This window comes from Mercenaria mercenaria, chromosome 16, assembly GCF_021730395.1.
Source record: "Mercenaria mercenaria strain notata chromosome 16, MADL_Memer_1, whole genome shotgun sequence".
NCBI lineage: Eukaryota > Metazoa > Mollusca > Bivalvia > Venerida > Veneridae > Mercenaria > Mercenaria mercenaria.
The window spans coordinates 50,448,669-50,466,806 of record NC_069376.1 but is presented as its reverse complement, the minus strand read 5'-3'; the positions used below and the strand labels follow the sequence as shown (position 1 = coordinate 50,466,806).

At 35.8% G+C, this 18,138-nt stretch overlaps 1 protein-coding gene across 1 annotated transcript in view; it reads left to right on the top strand.

Annotated features, from left to right (window-relative positions):
• Window positions 1–7,306, top strand: part of LOC123540157 (sodium/potassium-transporting ATPase subunit beta-1-interacting protein 3-like) — a 30,056-nt gene extending 22,750 nt beyond the window's left edge. Inside the window, exon 6 of the mRNA XM_045324963.2 lies at window positions 280–7,306. Within this exon, the coding sequence (XP_045180898.2) occupies window positions 280–713 (434 nt within the window). The 3' untranslated portion in view covers window positions 714–7,306. The remainder of the gene's footprint in view (window positions 1–279) is intronic.
• Window positions 7,307–18,138: the final 10,832 nt, after the last annotated feature.

Sequence of the window (18,138 nt, the reverse complement as noted above, 5' to 3'; positions counted from 1 at the left end):
ATTACATAACTGAAATACTGTTGAGAAAACATTGCTAAACTAAAAAAAAAGAACAGTATAGTTTACATGTTTTACACAATATTATTTTTTTCAATGCTGTTTCAAATGATGATTTAAATTGGTACTGCAACATACTTGTATGGCAAGATTGTTTTAAAGCACATGCCAAATCTAAAACTGGTAAATTCTACACTCATATAGATGTATTGAATTGTAAATCTTCACACCTACAGTAGTTGAAAATGTTTGATAAGTTGAATATTTTATTGTATATTTCAGCTGCTACTAACGCCAATGATGAACTAGAATTTGTAAAGATGCATACCCTTACGCGAGGACAAAATGATAACAGTTCAACACCATCTCACAATGCCGCCTCAAATCCTGCGTACGAGGCAGACGCCCAGTCCACACATACGCGTACCACACATACTGAGTATCAAAACGATTACCCCACCTTAGATAGACCACCTAGTTACGAGACGAGTATGAGAAACACTAAACAATCTAACGTGAATCATTATTATGGCTCTGATAGACAGAGTGTTCGAAGTGCTAGAAGCACGCGTAGTGCACGATCAAAAGCGAGCATCAGATCTAAAAGACGGCAAGAGGAACGTCAGGAACGTAGAGAAGATTTACCTTGGGTTCAGATCACCCCATCTTCAAGTAATCACCACACAGACTCTGCGCCGTACAGACATTTCCCATAGTTTTTGTTTACAGTAGAACTATACTTTCAATACAATAGAACTAGTTGTTTAATTTTAAGTTTTTCTGTTACTTGCAGTATATACAAGGATAGAGAAGGTGTCTTTTTGTAGTTATTAAGGAATGTAAGAATATAAGAAAGACACCTCCAAAATTCTGTAAAATATTTTTGAAAGAAAGTTTATACATTCCTTAGGAAAATGGGTCAGTTAATTCAAGGCAGATTTATTAAAAGTAGTGAAATAGATAGAAAAACATTTATCTAGGGTACTGCTGATTTCGCAATCAATATTTTATGTAAAATAGCAGGAATTGATACTTTCGTTACATAATACTAGAATGATAGAGATTTTGATATTTGATACATGTAAGCTATGTTTTTAAAGAAGAGATCTGGATTAACTATGCTTGCATTTTCATTTCTGACAGTTAATGATGATACTGTAAAATCATTTAATTTCGTGGCCATGAAATTTGGTGGTTTTGGTAATAACGGCAATTTTGTGGGGATATGAATTTGTGGATTTCATCTTTTGAACATAAAATGAATGAGAATTTTTACTTGTTCGTTGGGATTAAATTCCGTGGATTGGTTCAACCACGAAATCCACGAAAATTAGTCCCCCACAAATATTGATCATTTCACAGTATTGCCTATTAAGTAATTGTGCATTTCTTGCATTTGTTAGCAATGTACTAGTTTGTAACATCCCACAAATAAAAAAGAAGAAATCATGAACCGACTGTACTAATACTGCAAGTAACAGAATTATGTTTTGGATAATTTTTTAATTTTCGTAAAATTTTTACTTTCAAGTGTAAATGGATATAATACAATAATTAAAGGACAATATGTATCAAAACAGCTTTTAATATTTAGTTGTATATGCTGGGGTTTTATTAAGGACTGGGTGAATTCCTCCTGCTAAGATGGTCTGAAACCCACGCTACTTTGCCTGTAACAAGTAAAATTCTACATGGGAGAACCCCAGACCACCTCTCCTTTGCAACTTTCACCTACTTCAGTAATTAATGAAGCACCTGTTTATGGGGGGTATTTGGTATTTTTGGTACCTGTATAATCTCTTGTAGACTTGTGTATACAAGTTCACATAAAGCTCATGTTCCTGTGTGATTGCAAGCCTTTAATTGGTGTATTTCCATTGATATTTTGATTTAGTTTGTACTATATCATTAGTCTGTGTAAAGCTGTAGGAAGTCTGTAAGTCCCATTTTTAAAACTATGAGATTTGATTTCATTAAAGAACATGTTTTAAGTGTATCATCACTATGACTTGTATTTTTTCACATAATGTGAAGAATTTTCAACTTTTCTGTCCTCAGACTGAAATATTTTATGTACTACATTATACTGCATTTCATTTCTTTCTCTAGTATGTTAGTGACTAAGTCTTAACAGTAGATTCTTATTGTTTTCTGATTTTCAAACAATTATTGAAAACTTAATATTGGTTCTAGCAAAAAGGCTATCTTAAGTTGGATGATTAATATTTCATCAATATTACATAAGGGTCATGTTGACAGTATAGATGTATTTAATAGTAGGAAAATGGTATTAAATGAATGAAAATCTATTTAATTTGTCATAATCTTAAAAAAGTATTCATGCCAAACTATTGTTGGGAAGCCAAAATCTTATGAATGCTGTGGTTGAAAATGGAATATTTTACTCTCTCTGGATATTTATTTTCATTGCATATCAAATTTATTCATATGAGCCGTGCCATGGGAAAACCAACATAGTGGGTATGCGACCAGCATGGATCCAGACCAGCCTGCGCATCCGCGCAGTCTGGTCAGGATCCATGCTGTTCGCTAATAGTTTCTCCAATTCCAATAGGCTTTAAAAGCGAACAACATGGAGCCTGACCAGACTGCGCGGATGCGCAGGCTGGTCTGGATCCATGCTGGTCGCATACCCACTATGTTGGTTTTGTCATGGCACGGCTCATATGATTAATTCCAGTTGAATTATATTGCCATAGGTCACAGTGTGTGTGTGACCTGTGTTTCTTTGGTTCATGTGTACTTTACGAGGGAGTCATTTTGTATACTAAAATGAATATTGTAATATACCACAATAAAATACTGTGTTTTTAGCCTATTAAAGTTGAACTTTTGAAATGATTGTCTCTCATCTTTAGAATAAGAAAAATTATTCCCATACAAAATCTGGTCAATTTCTGCATAACTTTATTGAATAATTATAGGCAAAGTTTTATACCTAGATGTCTAGTTATTTTTGCATTTTTCATATAAGGAGGATATATATAAATCTCAGCATTTGTATCATGTAATATTGGTTTTAACTCTTACAGGGGCAGCTCTTGATATTTGTTAGGTTTTTTTTGGTAAATTTGGAAAGTGCTTTCTTTCATGCAAAAGTAAAACTATGAAATACAAACAGATAGAAGAACCACATGTCAAACACCAAAAAAAGTTTAACTGTTTATTTATTTTGAAAAATAACACTACAGTGATTCAGAGTCATTGCCAGTATTCATAAGCATAAGTCTGGCAGTTGAAATATGTTAACTGAGAGGAATTTAGATTTATGTCAAAATTTTATCAATTTAGAAAATGCTTCCATCAGTTAGTAATTACAATAGAAAGACATTTTAAAGTGATTCTATACATTAAATTAAGTTTTGATATGTAAAAAAAGAGGAAATATTTAGAAGACTGCCTAAGGCATTAGTCTGACACAAAATTTGATATCAAATAGGAGGAATTTACATTTCATTTAAAATATTGACTTAAACATTACCGTTGCGAACTGAAGGTGCATTTTGTTTATTAACTTAATTTCGAAATTCTAACTCTAGATTTTAGGTTGCTTACTCGAAATTTTGAGTTACCTACTTCTTATATTAAGTCGACAGTTTGAGCGGGTAACTTGAAATTTAGATTTAGTCCCTTCCCTTGTTATTGGCAAAATTTGAGCCTCTATCCATCTTCCAAAGGTCCAAAATAATAGTAGGTGTTAAAGAGTAAAAATAAAATGGATACAGCTATGTTTGTCATTTAGGATATCAACTGTCACTTTCATCTGTTTAGAAAAAGTCTGATGTTCATCTCGAGACATGTCCCTTTAAAGTTGTTCCAGCTAGGAATGTTACATGTTTGATAAAAAACTTGTATACTGAAATGAGTTCTGTCTTTGTACTCTTGTCTAGTTTATACCTGCATGTTATTGCTAAAATGTTGGTCATAGCTGGATATATAAGGCAGTGTGTTGCTGAATATAGCAGAATTTTAATGTTCCTCATTTTGAAACCAAAATACAATGCAATATGAAGATCTCACTATTAAATTATATCACAGAACATTAGCTTACAAAGTTCTGAAATATGTAACCATGGTTACTGTCATTCTGATACATAAAAAATGACATAATAAATTGTTGCCATTTTATACTTTGATATGCAGATCTGCAGACATGTCTGATTTCATTCTTTATTTTAGTAAGCATCTTATAATGCCAAAATTCAGAATATTACAAGTTTCACAAAGTTTGGCCATACACATTCATAATGTACTTGTTTCAGAACCAAGTGAGATAAACAAACAAGTTTAAGCAGACATTTATTACTATATGTAAAAATGAACTACATGCAAAGAAAATTCTCATGTTTCTAATATTATGATTTGGAATATTTATTCAAGTTTTTGTACTTTTTTTATTTTGACAATGCAAGTAACATTATTCATGTATCTCATAAAATAGAAAATATCATAGGGGAAACTTTGACAAAAAATTGTTTTTAACAATGTATTAGGTGAACATACTGTCTCCTTTTAGAAAGAGATGTGTGTACATGTATAACATATTGTTTTGAAAGTAACATGCACTGGTCTTAACACAAAGTTAAAATCTTTTTTGTGTGTATATAAAACATTCCTGTGATGTTGTGATTATTTTTCTGTTCTTGCAGTATTTTTTTGCTTTCATTTTATCTAAGTATATTAATTATTGAGTAAATATAGATGTTTTTAACTTGGCATCATTTTTATCGCTTACTTTATATTTTCGTATTTATGTAAAAATTGAGCCGCACCATGAGAAAACCAACATAGTGCATTTGCGACCAGCATGGATCCAGACCAGCCTGCGCAACCCTATTGCAATTAGAGAAACCATTAGAGAACAGTATGGATCCTGACCAGACTGCGTGGATGCACAGGTTGGTCTGGATCCATGCTGGTCGCAATTGCACTATGTTGGTTTTCTCATGATGCGGCTAAATAATTAGAGTTGTGGGTACTGAGTTCTCAGTTTTTACATTTTTTTTTCCTAGATTTAGTTTTTTTTTAAGATTTGTGTTTGGCAAGTCTGTCTTTTTTCTAATTTTAGATTAGAGTAAGACTTTTTTCCAGATGAAATGGTGCCATTTTAAATGGAAATTTCAAACATGCATTTATTACATGATGTGGTAATTGTATTATGGCAAAAGAATGAAAAAAGTGACCACCTAGAGAAAGGCCTTTGATTTCAGATAATATTCTTAAAAGACATCAAATTAATTGGTGCCGTAGAATCACGTAGATACGCAGATTGAAGTTTTCTCCTTCAAACACTGAATATATTTGAAGTTTTTTCTTCAAGATCAACATTGCAGCAAGTCATGTTATTAACTATGTTCTGTTGACATCTGTCTGTATTAAAGAAATAACATTCAACAGAATAGTGTTTTAACCTTAGACTGCTGGCAGCAAGTGATTCTGCCTTTACGACCAATACAGACCAAGATCAGCCTGCAAATCCATTCAGTCAGTCAATTTTCAGTAAACACCCCTTCTAATGATAAATGGTATTGCCCTAATTGAATGATGGACCAGTCCATTTTAGAAATTTAGCAGGGTAAAGGTTAATTACAGATATTAATTAAATGCAACAAGGAGGTTATACATGCAGCAAAATAATTTCAGGAAGGCTGTAAAAGTATTATTTTAAGTGGGGAAGGACCAGACATTAAAATGAAGAAAAACCCTTATCCTTTTGGAACATGTTGGTACAGTTTAATTTGTACCATTTGAAGTTTTGATTATGTATAATGCATATGGGCTATCATCATTTCTCAAACTGCGAAATCCGTCAGTTTTGTGGGTATGAAATTTTAAGGTTTTGGCACTATGGTTATTTCTCTAGGACATGAGTTTGTGGATCTCAGAATTTTTAAGATAAAATAAACAGGAATTTGCTTGTTCTTTGGGATTTACTTTCATGGATTAATGCATCCATGATTATTTATAGGTTAATAAATGGGAGAGCGGTGCTTTGAGTGATAAGGGCCCAGGCAAGGTGATAATAGCCTGAGGGCTCTTGTCTTCTTCTAGGGCCTTTATCACTCAAAGGCACCACTCTCCCATGTATTTACGTGTTTATTACATGTTTACCTATAATATAGTAAGAAAAGTTTAGTGTGCTGTTTTTATGGTTAGATCTACTAGCATTTACTGGCATAATAATTTTCAGTTTTTCAGTTTCTATTCTATTTCTGTTATATACAATATAAAATCAGATGCCTTTATAGTTTTACTTTGTTGCTCATAGTATAATTTGGGATTGAAAATAAATTATTTTTACGAAAAAGAAATGCTCCAGATAATAAAACTAAATCTGAACTATTTGGTGTTTTGCCTCCATGAAATGTTGTGACGTCATTTCTATTTACGGAGGTTAAGTCCCCCCACTAACGTCAGGACCATTATCAATAATGGCCTCGGGACTAATTTTGATAATGCATGATGCAGTGCGATAACGGGAGCTTTTTCAGCACAGATTTGTTACTATTTATAGGTACTCGTGTAATAATGAGATGACAGTGATGCATTTTGCCATGTGTTATTCTTGTATATTACCATTCAACATATGTAACAGTTGTCATCTTTAAAAGCATACTATATGATTTCATGTGTAATGCTGTACTTGTAATGTGCAAGTGTGACTATTGTCTAGTTTTGTTAGATTATATTTAATTATGTAATATTAGTCTGTTATCATGCGATGAATGAACATACTGTACTGATTATGTGTAGAAAACATGATAATTATATAAATAGGCATGCATTCAGACTAATTTCATATTTTTCAAAATTTAAAGACAAGCTTTATATGGTAATGTTAGTTATTATAAATAAAAAGTGGAAGAGAGTTAAGCAAGCTTGTTCTATATTAAAAACTCTCAGTATGAAAAATATGAAGCAAAATGCTTGATTTTTAAGTTGAAGGAAATTGTCTATTCTTAAGAATCTATCCTCTGAGATAATATTTATTTAGTGTTTCTTATTTCATGTATGATGCTTATTGTTAAAAAAATGAATCTGGCCCTTTAAATACATGAAGCATTGTCTGCTTAATTTAATATATTAAATGCATAAGTACTTCAAAAGCTGTCAGTACAATTGGAGACTTTTCTGAAAGGGGTCAGAAAGTGTCTGCTTTTGCAGTATTGTATTCCAGCTATTAGAATTTTTATTGTATTTTTAATAATTTCATGTATATATTTACATGATATTTCTTGTGTATAAAAAAAATCATATTTTTATGATGATAAATAAATTTTGAAATGTTGCTGTTTTGTTTGTTGTGTTTTTGTTACTGCACGTTTGAAATTTACTGGTTGTTAGAAATGTTCGGATACTGTGAGATCATTTAACCTTTACCTTGCTAAATTTCTAAATGAACTGGTCCATCATTCTGTTTGGGCAGTACCACTTATTATTCAAAGGGATGTTCACTGAAAATTTACTGATGCAAATCATGGTCAGCCTGCAGGTTAAAGGTTAATTTCTTGGGCATGAAGTTTCATAGTTTTTGCCACAAGTCATATTTGTTCATAATACGAATTTCTGGGTTTCAACTTGGAAGATGAAACTTAGAATTTGTTTTTTTCGTTGGGATTTATGCAGTCACGAAATCCACAAAAAAACAGTCTTCCATATTAAATAGTTACAAAGTAATATGCACCTTCCTGAAATAAAAGGGCATGCAATTATGGGGTTTTAACCTACCTGATCCAAAAGCTGCTCAATAACCTGTACATTCTCAGAATTGTGATACACAATACAACTGTGTGGATGCTAACATACATACTTGTTCTTATATGAAAGTGACAGATGAAAAACATCGAAATCCTGGTTTCCTGGTGTTGGTTGATACCTTCTCTTTTAAGCTCATTCAAATCTTTATCCTTCACTTCTACTCAATGAGGCTTATTTACAATCTCCCAAGTTCTTAGATAGAACTTGTAATAGGAAGTCTGGTAGTTACTTGTCACTTCGGAGAATAACTAACAACTTTCCAGCTCCAGGCAAGCGTGGATGAACAAACAAGACAACTTGCCAAGAAATTATATTCTGTGTGTTTCTCTTCATTCTGGTACTTCAGTAAAATATAAAATGATGCATTCTTATGATACATCTACTCGATATTCACTGCCCCACCTCCCCTTAACATCATGTAAGATAATCTCAATTTGGATTAGTTATTTAATAGTTTCTTTGGACTTTTAGCCCTAACAGATCAAAGAGCATAGCATTTTATGACGAAAAATCCCAACTTCAGGTGGCAGGATCGAACCCAGCTCACTTGGTTGCTAGTCCAATGCTCTTAAGTAAATAACCACTGTGCCAAAGAGTCGACTCCCTGATGCAGTTGTCAGATTGGCTTTAAACGTGCAGGCTTTGTGTAAGCGACTGTAACACTTCCTCTCCCTCTTCAAAGAAGTCATCATTTATGATGATGTGTAAGCCATTTTGGCATAGAAAGTGCCATTTTCGACAAAAGATGAAGTCTGTATCCCCTGAAGAGCCCCCATTTTAATGACTTTTTTTGGCGTAACAAATCAAAGAGCATAGCATTTTATGACAAAAAATCCCAACTGCACGTGGTGGGATTCAAACGCAGATCACTCAGGTGCTAGTCCAATGCTCTAACCACTGAGCCAAAGAGCTAGTCGACTCTGTCGCACTTGTTAGAGATTGGCTTTAAACTTGCAGGCTTTGCATAAGCGCCCGTAACAAGGTTATATTAATTAAATGATATGATAAAAATGTAAATGGGTCTAAATAAATTCTCCCTTTTGCAAGGTGCAAGCTTGGTCCTACTCCGAGGGAGTTTCCATCATTTTGGAGGCCATTTCTTACACCTGATCTTAAATATAACACTTTGTAAGAATGTTTATTTTTCAAAAAATCTAGTCCAATTTAGAAACTGGGTCATCTAGGATAAAAAATACAAATTTGTTCGAATTGTAAAAAAAATGTTGATTCAATAGAGATATTGCAATGAAACTATTCCTGTATCTGAATATATTTTTAGAAGCCAGGTATCGAGTCCAAATGTATATTTCTTATACTTTAAGGAAAACGGTTGTAATTAAATCACTGGTTTTCTTATTTGACAGTGTTAGTAACATGACTTAATTTATCCCGATTCCGAGTTTGTTTGTTTGTATGTAAGTTTATTTATAGTCACCTATTAGAAATGTTAGTAGGAGGACTGAGTGCAAAATACAGATGACGCTCCAAATCCAGATATTTCCCTGGTTCTTTAGCGTGCCAGGTGTAAAGCAACCATACATGCATAGGCAAAGCTAGTCTGACACACATGTGGCAAAGAAGTATAAAATATTTATTTTTATAGCTCTTTGGGCAGCATCAGTGTCCAGATTTGGTTAAGTTTTTAGCTCACCTGAGCATGAAGTGCTCAAAGGTGAGCTTTAGTGATCGCCCTGTGTCCGTCGTCGTCCATCCGTCCGTCGTCAACAATTTGACTGTTAACACTCTAGAGGTCACATTTCTGGCCCAATCTTAAGGCATCGCCACAGTCACAACTCAGTATCAGTATATATTTTCAGGCCGAGTATTTTTCTCTTGAAAATTGCACTAAAGCCTTAACAGCTGGTCAAATTATCCTCAACATAAGAAGCATATGATGATTTATAGTACATATGCCGCTTGTAAAATATTTGAGTCTCGTTTAGACCGAAAATTTACCCCAAAATATTGAAATTTCATGTGCAGTAGAACTCCAATATAAAAAATATTACAAAGACAAAATTTAGTTAATTTCATAGTACAATATGTATACTGCAAACTCCTACGGATTTTTGTCGAAATTGTTCCTGGTTATTGCATTAGACACAAAAAGACAACCCCATGTAAATTTAATTTAAAATGTTGTTTGTACATGCATTACTGACCACAGGTAGACCTATACATAATCCTATAATATCACCTGTTTATATACATGTAAATTATGTGTGAACAGATAACACAAATTGGATAAATTGATGGTGTTGGGATTTTTGTGTATAATTCAGTAATCAGGTTAAATTTCAAAATAATTTCTGAAGACTTTATTTTTCAGGCTGGTAACATTGCCCGATCGGGCTTATGACACAAAAAGTAATATTTCTTGAAAAATAATGAAGATATTTCTTTCAAACTTGGTCCATTTGTTAAGCATTACATATAATGCTTATCAAGATAGAAATAACTTTGTTGCCTTCAGTTTAGTTAGAATTACTTCCCTTTTTCAGATTCTTATGATGCATAATTTTTGAAGTCCAAAAATATTATGTGTTAATGCAATGTTTGAAACAGAAAAGGGTTCAGCGGCTTTCTAGTGATCCAAACTTGTGCGCCAGTACCTTTATTCTATATATTTAGGGTAAATACTTTGTTTCTAGTGCAGATGTATGAGCAATTTTTTTAGGACTAACATTTCTCTATAATGTTGTAAGTGAAAGCAGAGTAAATTGTTTACATGCATGTACTAGCGCAATAATTTAGAGCATTAGAAAGCCATTTAACCCTTTTTTGTTTTAAACTTAGCATTAGAACATTGTTTTTTTGGACTTCAAAGATTATGCGTCATAAAAATCTGAAAAGGGGAAATAATTCTACCAAAACTGAGAGCAACCAAGTTATTTTTATTCTAATTTGTATCATTTGATATGCTTAACAAATGGACCAAGTTTGAAAGAAATATCTTCATTATTTTTCAAGAAATATTACTTTTTGTGTCATAAGCCCGATCGGGCAATGTTACCAGCCTGTTCTTCACGGTCTGCTTTACATTTGGCTGTAATTATCTTTGAAATGTATTGAATATATATTGAGTTTGACTGCAGATAAAATTGCAAAATTTTGTCATAAAAAATATCGAATAAAGGCATAATACAGGTAGTGAGATGCGCATCCTTCTACTTGCATATGTTCACATAGATATTTAAAACATAATTATGACAAATTTATTGACTTTATAGTTACCACTTAGTCATCTTTTATTTTTATGAAAGTTTGCATGTAAAATTTTGAGTCAAGTGGCTGCCACTGTAGGCGATGCCTTAATGAAACTTGGTCAGAATGTTACCCTCAATAAAATCTTGGACGAGTTCGATATTGGGTCATCTGGGGTCAAAAACCAGGTCAAATCAAAGGAAAAGCTTGTTAACACTCTAGAGGTCACATTTTTAGCCCAATCTTAATGAAACCTGGTCAGAATGTTACCCTGAATAAAATCCTGGACAAGTTCGATATTGGATCATCTGGGGTCGAAAACTAGGTCACCAGGTCAAATCTATTGTAACTGTGGGAAACTTACCAGGTGGAATCAGTCTGTACTTTATATGCTAATTGGGACAATAGCCAAATAATATTGTCTAGCAACACCAGCAACGTCTTTTCGTGCTGCCCGCGCCAAGGGAAATCACTCTTGCTGTGTTCCGGGTTCAGGCTATCGCCCCGTAGGCCGTACCAGACCGTACGCGAGCACTACACTCCTCCCCGTCCTATTGAAAGGAGGTAGTCCCTACACCATGGAAGTAGACCATGGTGTCTTAGACCATGGAAGTATACCATGGTCCCTTAGACCATGGAAGTATACCATGGTCTCTTGCTCATAAATATGAGATGTTCCTGGGTTTAACCAGTTCTAGTATTGTGTCACTTTAGCCACAATACCACCGCTACCGGCGACCATGGATCTCCGCATCCATAGTGCACCGGGATCAGCCCCTATGGCCTAAACAGACTCAGTTCTTCTATAGATAGTCAATGCTATCATAAGAACTGTTCCTACTCCAAGAATGGTCAGCAGCCGAACACTTACTAATAAACAACCTTTAGTCAAACAGACGGCTGACCCTAACCTCACACAGCTGCCTCTACCTGAGCCTAACAGTGGGGGCCTAGGTAACCTTACTGCTAGTCCAAGCAGAGCTCAAGTCTCCTCTGTGACAGGGCCTTGCGGTGCCTGCCCTATCCTTGTAAAACTGTGTGAGGCGATACGTTCCTCGTCAAGGGTCTCTAGGACGAGGCTTCACCGGACTAATCTGTTTCTTAGTCCGATGTCCCAAAGAAGTTAAGCCATGACTGAGTTCAATAGCTTCCTCCTTCAGACTTTTCAGCATACCAAGATGAATGCCATCTTGACCTTAGTCACACTAACATAAAACACAATCTAACAGAAGAAATTGTTCCTTGTTTCACCGATTTGACTCAGCCGCTTGACTGGCACGAAACAGATCGGACCATACCTGATCTGTCCTACCTCGTTACCAATCCAAAACAAACAGCAATCTCTAATCCTGTTTCAACACTTTACTCAGCTCCACTGAGAACCACCAACTATACAGTCCAGTTTTATCCCTCAGAGCTCCTAGATCCGGTACCGAGATGGAATTCTGAAGGCTAGACCCCAGACCCTTTGTAGAGTCAGAGGTACCTGTCGCACCCTTAGGCACGACAAGTCTTTTTAGTTTGTCCTTTCCGGGGGAAAGGACCTTAGACTGAGAACTTGGTTGTTTTACAGTAGGCACTTATCTGACTGTTCTGACGTGACTGTATTACCGATTACTGAGGCCCTAAACAGCCTCAGTCACAACCCTCCTTGTGGTCACCATGTTCATGTTTACAACAGCATGTTTAAACATATCTGCCACAAAGAAGCTTACTACCTCACAGTAGTCTAAATCCATACCAGCATCTGGTAGGCTACTTTTCTCAGAAGGGTCATCCCGCAGATTCTGATTCTGAGACTACTATTGTAAGGACTGGCTTGCCACTCTTACCCTCAGTGTCATCTGTGGTTCCATCGTGATACCCGTAGACAGTTGTACCCATGCCATTGCTGGTCTCAGGTTTCCCGGATGATCTGTGATGTAAACTCCAGGTAACCCCTTTACCAACGGCACTGCGTCGTCTACATCAAGAAACCTGTAGACAGTCGTAACCATGCCCTTGTTGGTCCTAGGTCCCTCAAACGCTCTATGATGGAAGCTTCGGTGTCCCCTATGACCAACGGCACTGCGTCGTCTACAAGGTTAAAGAACCCCAACTTTCGTTGTCTTCTTAACAGTAATTACACCTGCCACAAGGTAACTGCTCCAGTCATGTCCCAGCATGATACTCATTGCAATGCCTCCAACCGGCATTCAAGACATTGCCTTAGCTTTATCATGCTCACGACCTACCCCGTGCTGCAGCACAATATTCAACCGAGACAGCTCCTCCGGCCACCGTCTCACCAGTTAACCTTGAGGCTCTTGGAACCCCATGAACCACCTCAAACTTGAGTGGTCATTCCGTACAATACAGTTTACCAAATAAGAACATAACTACCATAACTACCATATGCAATGACCTTTTCCTTGCCGACCTGGACCTAGGGTACCCATGCACTGATCTATTCATTCCATGCATTGGTGTAAAGCATAAACTCATCCATCCCCATCAGCAAGGCTAACATAGGCGGTTGCATCAGAACCTCTTATCAAAACTTCAAAAGCTCTGACCCACTCTCCCCGCCACACAAACCGAAGTTTGCCTGTCAAAGCATAAAACAGATTTTGCTTTTATAAAGCCTCTATGGTAGTTCACCAGATTCACCTCTACTGGATCTGACTGTCATGACTTCTTCAAATTTAAGCTCTAACTGCTTAAGTGCCTCCATGACAGTCCTATTATCCGGTGCCCCTTGTGTTTTACCAGCCATTTCTCCCACTGCAAAAACATGTTCCTCCTCTTCGCACCATTCCTTCTCTTCGAACAACTTAGGTTGGTGCTTTGACATACCAAATATAGCCATGTGTGCCTGTTGGTACTTACGGACTACCTGCTTGGCCTGTTGGATACTCGTAGGATCAAGCATAAACACATGGTGGCCTGCATCCTTATCTAACAGGCCATAGATCTAACAGGCCCTGACAGAAACGACTTATGACTTGATTAGTCACAAACGAATCTGGCAGGCCTCTGAATGCTCTTGCCGCAAGTGTCAAAAGCCGGTCTGCAAAATCATCTAACGACTCGCCCTCTTCTTGGCAAGCCTGTTGAAATTGCAATTGAGCCGCAGCTGGCAACTCGTGCTCTCCAAACCGCGCCTCAAGCTTACTATGTAAACCCTGGTAAGAGTTCACCTCACCACTATCATGTATCAGTACATAATAGTCCATAGCTTTGCCAGTAAGACACCAGCACAACCCCTCAAATTTCTCAGCATCTGACCATCCGAATGTCTCAGCATATCTGGAAAACTTTAAATCAAAAGCTTCCCAGCTGCCCTTACCATCAAATGCCAAATGCTTTTGCAAAGAACTTAATTTCTTTGCCAGCTGACTATAGTCGGCTCCCACTCCCCCATCTGATGATGGTCTACTTGCATTGGCATTGGCACCATCATCATCAAAAGGAGTGCTACCTTCACCAAGGTTGAAATTCAGTTTCGCTTCTGGTAACGATACCTTATTCCTGCCCGATGCTGGTGTCTTAAGGAATTCAGCTGGAGTTTTCAAAAATGGCCTTTGCATACCAGAAGATACAGCATGCATTCTCGGTCTAGGGGTGATCAAGTCCCAAGGCCTAGCTAGAGTATTTCCGGTCTTAATTTGTGACCAAGCACTGGGCTCTTTTCTAGCCTCAGGCTCCTTATCACTGTCCTGAAGTGGCCATAGTTTATTCTGGGTAAAATCAATTTGACCCAGCTCAGACTCTGTAAATTTCTTACTACACAGCACGGACAAGACTTCCGGGGTTATGTTCCCCGTTGCCTCACGCACCAACAAAATTGCACTGGCAATTTTTATATTAATTCCAGGTATCATTCTCAATTGCTCAAGGGTAGCAAAATTAATTGAAACCACTTGTGCACTAATACCAGATGTAACTGACTTACCTTCTGGACTCTTTTGTTGTGACATCTTTGATAAAAATCAAAATAACAACAAAATCAGAAATAAATTTAATTATTTCAATTCCAGAATGATCCAAAAAAATTTCTTTTAAGGATCCTAAAGTTTCAACAAAGGTAAACTACAATGCCAACTATAGGGATTTCCGATGGTATAAGTCCCAACAAACTGACTGGAAATGTCGAATAATTTTTCAATTATTCAACCTATAACACTTAAATAAGTGTTTTAGACAAAGAACGTAATCGACTAAATTCAATTACGCCTCACCTGGTCTACCATCCAACACAAGTCACAACCGTTTTTAGACTGGCAAGTTGGCCAAGCCTAAAAATAGAAGTTCGGTAGCGATTTATTGGTCGGCGAAATATGGGCTCAAAATGAACCGCTGCCACCAATATTGTAACTGTGGGAAACTTACCAGGTGGAATCAGTCTGTACTTTATGCTAATTGGGACAATAGCCAAATAATATTGTCTAGCAACACCAGCAACGTCTTTTCGTGCTGCCCGCGCCAAGGGAAATCACTCTTGCTGTGTTCCGGGTTCAGGCTATCGCCCCGTAGGCCGTACCAGACCGTACGCGAGCACTACAAATCAAAGGAAAAGCTTGTTTACACTGTAGAGGCCACATTTATGACCATATCTCAATGAAACTTGGTCAAAATGTTAATCTTGATGATCTATAGCTCAAGTTCAAATCTGGGTTAGGTGCGGTCAAAAACTAGGTCACCAGGTCAAATCAATGGAAAAGTTTGTTAACACTCTAGAGGCCATATTTATGACTGTATCTTCATGAAACTTAGTTAGAATGTTAAACTTGATGATCTTTAGGACAAATTTGAATCTGGGTAATTTCGGGTCAAAAACTAGGTCACCAGGTCAAATCAAAGGAAAAGATAGTTAACTATTTAGAGGCCACATTTATGAACATATCTTAATGAAACTTGGTCAGAATGTTAATCTTGATGACCTTTAGGTCAACTTTAAATCTGGGTCAGGTGGGGTCAAAAACTAGGTCACTAGGTCATATCAAAAGAAAAGCTTGTTAACACTCCAGAGGCCATATTTAAGACTGTATCTTCATGAAACTTAGTCAGAATGTTAAACTTGATGATTTTTAGGTCAAGTTCGAATCTGGGTCATGTCGGTTCAAAAACTAGTTCACAGGGTCAAATCAAAGGAATAGCTAGTTAACACTTTAGAGTCCACATTTATGACATGATATCTTAATGAAACTTGGTCAGAATGTTAATCTTGATGATCTTTAGGTCAGTAGGTCAGGTAAGCGATACAGGGCCTTCATGGCCCTCATGTTTATGTAAGCTGCCAATGGATGGAAACTTAACACTTGTTCAGTCAATTTTGACCTCATGGTCATGACTTGAATAACCTTGATATTTGACTAGATCTAATGTTGTATTTCTGCTTTAGTTCATGTTGTATTCATTTTGTGTTTATTGTAATTACATCCCTTTGATAGAACGAAATTAACATGTCTGTGTACCTATTAACTGTGAAGTACCTTGTTGCTTGCAACTCTGCCCAGTAAACACCTGACGTCGTACCGACGTTGGTTAGACGTTGGATTTTAGTCGCGACGTCGGCGACCTGAATCCAACGTCTAACCAACGTCATAACCACGACGTCTAATAGACGTCAGACTTAAACGTCTAGGAGACGTTGGAAATAGGTTGGATAGAAAGTCTGTTTGAATGTTTTCATTTATAAAATTAACTGGTGTAATTTTGAGATTTATGCCTGAACATGCGCTTATAGATAATAGTTCATTCGCACATCAAACATTATCATTAATTATGTTACAAAATGGCATGAGATTGTCTATTTTCGGAAACGGATTTCTTTTTTACCAATTTAAAACTGTTCAGAAAAAAAATGCATTCTATACACATGTATAAATTATTCTAAATTCATCTAAAGATCTTCTTCTACACATGTTGTTTATTAGTCATGCCTTCGCGAGATCAGCCTGCATCGGTTTACACAAGTCTTCCGGTAATTTGATACTTGTGGGATAAGATAGAGCAAGTTTATGCAGACTTTACACAAAGGGATCCACAACGTGAGTAGCAGATTTTTGAAAGTTGTACTAAGTTTAATAGTTATTCTTTTTAATGTTACGTATTCTTTTAAAGATTGATGCATTATGTTTATTACTTTAAAAATCAATTGCGTTTAACATAAAACTTATATTTTATGAGGTTATAGAGATTTCATTTAGAATTTAAAATATAACATGACTATTTTTGCACGTAGCAATTATTTTTTTTAGTAATAGCTCTAGCATACTTGTATAAGTTTTCAAATTTTATAAAATGATGAAACTCAAATTTTATACATTTCAGATGTGAATTTTAGCGGAGTTGAAGAATCATGCCGACATGACTAAACTTGAAAGTTTCAATTACTGGATTACCTGTTTTGGATTTATGATAATTATTAGACTTATGTCGCTATCATGTGAAATAAAGATGATAAAATACATGTGTTGATTACTTGTTTGATTGCAAATTCTGTTGAAAATTTGGTCAGATTTTGGTTGGAAAATGGTTAGATTTTGGTTGGAAAACGGTCGGATTGCGACGTCTAGCCAACGTCGGGATCCGACGTCTAAACGGTTTGCAAATCCAACCAAAATCCAACGTTAATCCGACGTCGGGGTCCGACGTCTATACGACGTCTAACCGACGTCAAATGCCTACTGGGTGCCTGTCTATTGGAAAACCTACTGATAGAGCTTATATGTCATGTCTGTATGCAAATTCTTAATTAAACAAAGTAAATTTTTTAACCATAATACAATCTACATTCCTATGTTATTTAATCATGTTCATTTTAATGATTATTGATTTACCGTATGAAAAAGATGCTAATCAGGTCACTTTCAAATCTGATTTGAGTGATATTCTGATTTTTTAAGTTATTTCTTAACTATGGCACCTTTGCCCCATATTTTTGGTCAACTTGTAACTAATTTCATCTTTTTAAGCATTTTTAAACCAAATTTGGTAAGATTAGCATGTTTCTCATGGATTTTATGTTGTAAATTATCCTTCTTGTAGCTTATTTACTTTTGTTAACATACACTTGTTACATAGTCGGTTAAAAAAGCTCTTCAGAGCTTATGTTATTTGTAAATGTCTTGCCGACTCAAAATAAATCTTATCTTATCTTCTCTTATCTTAATT